Source organism: Cicer arietinum, chromosome 4 (genome assembly GCF_000331145.2).
Source record: "Cicer arietinum cultivar CDC Frontier isolate Library 1 chromosome 4, Cicar.CDCFrontier_v2.0, whole genome shotgun sequence".
Lineage (NCBI taxonomy): Eukaryota > Viridiplantae > Streptophyta > Magnoliopsida > Fabales > Fabaceae > Cicer > Cicer arietinum.
Window position 1 is genome coordinate 38,773,995 of NC_021163.2, and position 7,334 is coordinate 38,781,328.

Below are 7,334 nucleotides of genomic sequence, written 5' to 3' on the forward strand. Positions count from 1 at the left end.
AACTCTAGTTCTCCTACTTCGGTTGCACACACTGGTAACTCGTCTGTTTACCTCTCTTACTCATCTTCTCTCGGCCCTTGGGTTCTTGATTCTGGTGCGTCTGATCATGTTACTGGTAATAAAGGTCTCTTTTCTTCACTCTCTACATCTGGTTTTTTACCTACTATAACTTCTGCCAATGGTACTCAAACCCGGTCTCAAGGAGTTGCCACTTTCCACATCCTCCCTTCCATCTCAGTTGCATCTGTTCTCTATGTACTTGGATGCCCCTTTAGTTTACTTTCAGTTAGTCGATTGACTCGGTCTCATAATTGTATTATTACTTTCACTAATGATAATGTTACCTTGCAGGACCGGAATTCGGGACGGACGATTGGCGTCAGATGTGAGTCACAAGGCCTCTATTACCTTTTTACATCTTCCAAGACGTGCTCTGCCACAGAGTCCCCTCATACTATCCATGCTCAGCTAGGACACCCAAGTTTTACCAAACTACAAAAACTGGTGCCTAATTTGTCTAAGTTGTCTAATTTACATTGTGAGTCGTGTCAGTTAGGGAAACACACCCATAGTAATTTTCCCGATCGAGTCAATAAAAGAGTATCCTCTCCCTTTGCTTTGGTTCACTATGATGTTTGGGGTCCCTCTCGTACTGTGTCTACTTTAGAGTCTAAGTATTTTGTTACTTTTATTGATGATTATTCTCGTTGTACGTGGTTATTGTTAATAAAAAATAGAACTGAATTGTTTTCCATCTTTGAGCAATTTTATCAAGAAATAAAAACCTAATTTGGAATTTCCATTCGTACCTTAAGAAGTGATAATGCTCGGGAATATTTGTCTCATCAATTTCAAAATTTTATGGCTTCCAACGGGATTTTACACCAAACATCATGTCCTCATACACCTCAGCAAAACGGGGTAGCCGAACGCAAAAATCGGCATCTCATTGAAACCACACGAACCTTACTTCTCCATGGCAATGTTCCATTCCGTGTTTGGGTGGATGCAGTCTTAACGGCATGCTACCTTATCAATCGTATACCATCTTCTGTCCTTGATGGCAATATCCCCCATTCGGTCCTCTTTCCCCATACTCCTCTTCACCCACTACCACCTCGTGGGAAGTCATTAGTCGGGTGTCGTTTGCTTTATACAGTGAATGTTGGTCTTGATGGTAAGATTGATCGATTTAAGGCTCGTTTGGTAGCCAAGGGATATACTCAGATTTTTGGGTTGGATTACAGCGACACATTCTCACCTGTTGCCAAAATGGCATCTGTCAGACTGTTTTTCTCCATTGCAACAATTCGACATTGGCCTCTCCATCAGCTTGACATTAAAAATGCTTTTTTGCACGGTGATCTTGAAGAGGAAGTTTATATGGAGCAACCACCAGGGTTTGTTGCTCAGGGGGAGTCTTCCAACATGGTTTGTTGGCTACACAGGTCCCTTTATGGTCTTAAACAGTCTCTAGAGCTTGATTTGGCAGATTCAGCTCGGTAGTACAAGAGTTTGGTATGATCCGTAGTGAAACTGATCACTCTGTATTTTATCACCACTCAGCCCAAGGGTGCATCTATCTTATTGTTTACGTAGATGACATTGTTATAACTGGAAGTGATCAACAAGGAATACTCCAGTTAAAACAACATCTCTCAAATAAATTTCAGGCTAAAGACCTTGGTAAACTCCGTTATTTTTTGGTATTGAAGTAGCCCAATCCAAATATGGCCTTGTAATTTCACAAAGAAAATATGCTATGGACATTCTTGAAGAAACAAGCCTATTAAATGCCAAGTCAGTTGATACTCCTATGGACCCAAATGTCAAATCCTACCCAATCAAGGGGAGTATCTATTAGATTCAGGAAGATATAGGAGATTGGTTGGAAAATTAAACTATCTCACAGTCACTCGTCCTGACATTTCCTTTGCTGTCAGTGTGGTAAGTCAGTTCTTAAATTCTCCTTGCCAAGAACATATGGATGCTGTAATTCGGATTCTTAAATACATCAAAAGTGCACGTGAAAAAGGTCTCATTTATGAAGATAGAAGACATACTCAGATAATTGGCTACTCAGATGCCGATTGGGCAGACTCACCCATAGATAGATGATTAACTTCTGGGTATTGTGTACTTGTTGGAGGAAATTTAATATCTTAGAAGCTAGGTGCATTTGATTTATATGCTCCAGCTTAAGGGAGAGTGTTAAATATTATAATGTAAATGTTATATTATAGTAGATGGGCTGTAAGTATTCTGGCCCGTTAGTATTACTGTAAATTAGGGTTGTTTAATACCCTTTGTTTATATAAAGAAATTCCGCTGTGTAGTTGAAACACACGGGTTATTCACAATATGTCTCTCAGTACTCTTTATATTCAACAACACTAATATGTGATAATCAAGCTGCATTGCACATTGCCTCGAATCCTGTTTTTCATGAGAGGACCAAGCATATTGAGATTGACTGCCATTTTGTTAGAGAAAAGATCGAATCGGGTGACATCATCACTAGCTTTGTCAATTCCAATGATCAGTTAGCAGATGTGTTTACAAAGGCATTGCGAGGCCCGTTAGTATTACTGTAAATTAGGGTTGTTTAATACCCTTTGTTTATATAAAGAAATTCCGCTGTGTAGTTGAAACACACGGGTTATTCACAATATGTCTCTCAGTACTCTTTATATTCAACAACACTAATATGTGATAATCAAGCTGCATTGCACATTGCATCGAATCATGTTTTTCATGAGAGGACCAAGCATATTGAGATTGACTGCCATTTTGTTAGAGAAAAGATCGAATCGGGTGACATCATCACTAGCTTTGTCAATTCCAATGATCAGTTAGCAGATGTGTTTACAAAGGCATTGCGAGGTCCTAGAATTAGTTATATATGTAACAAGCTAGGTGCATTTGATTTATATGCTCCAGCTTGAGGGGGAGTGTTAAATATTATAATGTAAATATTATATTATAGTAGATGGCTGTAAGTATTCTGAGCCATTAGTATTACTGTAAATTAGGGTTGTTTAATACCCTTTGTCTATATAAAGAAATTTCGCTGTGTAGTTGAAACACACGGGTATTCACAATATATCTCTCAATACTCTTTATATTCAACACTTACCTTTACATATTTGCTGCTGAAGTTTATATTTTTGCTTATAAAGCTACGTAGAGAGTAGATATAGTTATTTTAGCATAGTTAACGAAATAAAGCCTTCACTTATCTTGACTTTTATTTCCTAAATTTAACTTTGCTTCTGCTCTTGTCCTTAATATATTAGTAATAATTTTCCATTCAATAATTGTCATTTTGTCTTCTTCTTTTATCTCTTCCCTCACATACAATAAAGATAAAGAGAGTATGTGTATTATAGTATTTATGTACGTAGTTTTGTTTAACTATGTTATTGATGATTGCGTGAATTACTTTGACCAGCGTGAATTACTTTGACCAGGTGAAAGCTTTTTTTAAGTCCAAAAATTTGGGTGTGTTTTGTATTTTTATCGACAGTGATCTTTCACCAATTGCTGACTTGCTGATAGAGTAGAAATTTTAAAGTAGAGATAGAACACTAATATAGATGAATGAATATCATTGATGATGATGGGATATGGAAAATGGAATACAATTCCAGAGTAAAAGCTCCTCCGTAGAGAACCAACGCCTAACCATAAGATTTAATGATTAGTTAATTCTACCATTCCCGACACTCCCCTTCTTGTTTTGGGAATACTGTAACAGTCACACACTCACATTTGTTTTCTGACTTTCTTTCTTCTTTCTCCTCCCATACACTCTCCATGTTTTGGGCCTCTCATCACTCAAGCCAACTAAGACCTCCTCTTCATTAGGATTTGGACCATAAGTACCTTGCCACATCCCCCTGTTTTTGTATATGTAACATATTGGCGTGCAAGCGCAGCCATATCTCTAGTCTGTAATATGTTGAAATAAGAAAACAAATTTTTGTCTGGAAAGCAAAGAAAGATACATTCCATGCTACCTACTGAGTAATTATTTTGCTTCTCATTGTACAAAAGAAGTAACTAGATTGCATTGCATGTTGGCTTGCTCTGATTGTGCATCATATCTCAAATATGTAAAATGTTGAATTAGAATGCGAAATTTTTCATGAAAGATATAAATTTTAACCTGTCACCTATAATTTGATTTTGTTCTATATCAAGCTTGTTCTGAAAGTTCAATAAAATTCATGGAATGGCTGGATTTTTGGATTCGGTATGCATGTGTATTGAAGATCATTTGTGTGGTTTATATTGTAGCTGGTTTTATAGTTTTCTTTTATCTTTTTTTTTACTTAGTATGGTTTTTAGGTACCTTATCCATTCCATTGTTGTGTACAAACATATGTGCAACATTACTATTATGAAAGCAATTATTCTATTTTTAAGTAATTAGAAGTTCCTCCTACTAGTGTGCAGGATGTAAGCGACATCACAAACTAGTTGACCATCTTGGACTCATCACGGAGTATGACTTTCGGGAGAAAATGAACACACACTCAGAAATTGTTCAAAATCAACAGTAATAGCAAAATCAGCTGATGCCCAGATATTTCTCCCTTGTTGATGGTTTGATGGTGTGCCATTCTGTGAAGTAAAAAATATAGGATGTGATCAGAAACCTATGATGCTGATGACATGTGTTGGTAGTATATTTGGCTTATATTTAATCTTGGGGAAGTCTAGGTTACGTTACCCATTTGAAAATTATGAGTAGTTTACTCATGATGATGTGGAACAAATGAATACTAAACATGTGCCTTCAATTATCTATATCATACTTATTATTTTTTGTGTGCACATTCTAATATACATATTTATTATTTGCGTATTACATAACCAATTGACCAATCTATTCAAGATATAAATCAACTTAAGTAATAATCAATTGAATGTAGTGAAGTTAATTCACACATTAAATTTTTTAATTAACTTTATATATTTAAATAATTTATTATATTTTGGTTTCTCATGACATAAAAATAAAATAAATCAATTTATTATAATATATTATTAAAGTATGAAATTTATTTCTCATGAATTTTTAGAAGTTTTAAATATATAGTGTCAACAGTCATGTATGTGTTTCACTGATTCAATTAATTACCATCGACTCGGTTCTTAAAACACTAGTATGAACTTAAAGGACATTTACAATAAAAAATAAAAATACAAGTGTTTTAATGTAATTCAACTAGTGTTTCACTTATTCAATTAATTACCCGCGAATCTACTATTTTGATCTAGTCGACCAACGATCGGATTCTTAAAACACTAGTACAAATTGAAAAGACATTAACTATGAAAAATAAAAATACAAGTGTGTTCATAATTAATAATTGATATTAATTAATATATTATATAATTAATTTATTATATAAAAGTTAAATAGTAAGTCTATTAGTTTAAATTTAGTAGTTAATTTTCTATAAAGCAAATATATATATATATATATATATATATATATATATATATATATATATTTTATAACAGGTTCGGTTCCCACTCTCCCATTTAAGGATTTTATTTTTATTTTTATATATTTTTTAATTCAAGAATTTTAATTTTATTAAACTTGCATTTTTATTATTTACTAAAATAAAAATTACTCTTCAATCGTCGTTTTTTGTTAATAAAAGTAAATCTAAAAAGCTTTTGCATCTCCAAACAATCCATTGAAAGATAATTTTTAAAATTAAATATAGAACTTCCAATAATCAAATTTTGAATATCATAATTCAAACTAGTCACACCCACCGTTTTATTACAATAAACAAATTAATGAATTTATTAATAAAATTGTTTTTAATAGTTAATTCTAAATTAATAACGCTTAAATACAAAAAAGTTGTTAGATTATATAAATTCGAAATAATATTTTCAATAGTTAAGTTATAATAATTGACATTTGAAATTTGTGAAGGTTGAGTCAATAAAATATTACAATAATAAGAATTATAATTTGAAAGTTACAATAATATTACAATAAACAAAAAAAAAATGCAGATTTAATAAAAATGAAATCATTGAGTAAAAAAATATAAAAATAATATCTTTATTATGGAGTTTTTAATTCGAGTTATTACGAAAATAGAAAGAAAATAAATTTAGAGATATTATAACATATAGTTAGGGGTGGGAATAGGTCAGGCTAGGCCAGACTTTGAAAGGCCTGAGTCTGGCCTACGATTAATTTTTTAGGTCTAAACCTGGCCTACGGCCTATCATAAGTTTTTTTTTCGGCTTGACTTGACCTTTTTTAAAAGTCTGGTCTGACTTGGAAGCCTATTTAAAAGCCTTATTCATATTAAAATATTTAAATGCTTTACTCATACCACATGATGCTTTCCGCATACCAATATTAATGTACATATTTATATATATTAAACAAAAAATAATTTTTCTAACAAAATAATTTTTAAACAATATGAAATAAACATAATTTTGGTTTCAAAGAATAGATTTTTTTTTCCTGAAACAAACGCACCCATTATTACCTCTCAAACAGATGTAGAACAACTACTGAGTGATTAATTAATTGAATGGTTACTGAATATGGAACGGCTACCAAATATGGAATGACTACTGAGTGATTGGCTAATTGATAGAATTTAAAATAGGAAATAATATTATTAATATAATAATAAAAAATAACATTAATAAATAATAAAATATATATAGGTCAATCTGTCAAGCTAATATGCTTTTTTATAAGCCTAAGTCTGACCTATTTAAATAAATAGGCTTTAAAAATAACATGAGTCTAACCTTTTTATTAAATAGGTCAGACCATAAGTAGGTCAGGCCATAGGCCCATGACGGACGGCCTAGCCTATTCTCATCCCTACATATAGTATCTAAGAGTTATTTGGTGGGAATACAATCACATGATTTTTATTGAGTAATTTAATCGTATGCATTAATTAAATTTAATGATTAGTATTAATTGTTCTCGTTTCTCATAATAACTATCAGTTCTCACTTGATACGCTCCATATATATATATATATATATAGATAAACATACATTATTTCTTCATTTAAATTCTTTGACATTTAACTACATTTACGTGTTTCCGATATTTTTTCAATCTTCTAATATATTTATTATTTTATAGTGGATAGTGTATGCTGATTTTTGTTGATTTTCTTATCACTATTAAGACATAAATGGATTGATACATAAATGGATTGATGTTATTAGGTTCTATTGTAAGATTTTATAGATATGTGTCTATCTTTTTTAAGTGATGTATTTTGAGTTTGTTTACTCTAGTTTCTATATATATATATATA

At 32.0% G+C, this 7,334-nt stretch overlaps 1 protein-coding gene across 3 annotated transcripts in view; it reads left to right on the top strand.

Annotated features, from left to right (window-relative positions):
• Positions 1 to 4,839, top strand: part of LOC140920156 (uncharacterized) — a 13,069-nt gene extending 8,230 nt beyond the window's left edge. For 2 of the 3 annotated variants that reach the window (XM_073367839.1, XM_073367841.1), the window contains one exon: positions 4,452 to 4,839. In XM_073367839.1, the coding sequence (XP_073223940.1) occupies positions 4,452 to 4,565 (114 nt within the window). In that variant the 3' untranslated portion in view covers positions 4,566 to 4,839. The remainder of the gene's footprint in view (positions 1 to 4,451) is intronic. The other variant, XM_073367840.1, reaches the window with a different exon arrangement.
• Positions 4,840 to 7,334: the final 2,495 nt, after the last annotated feature.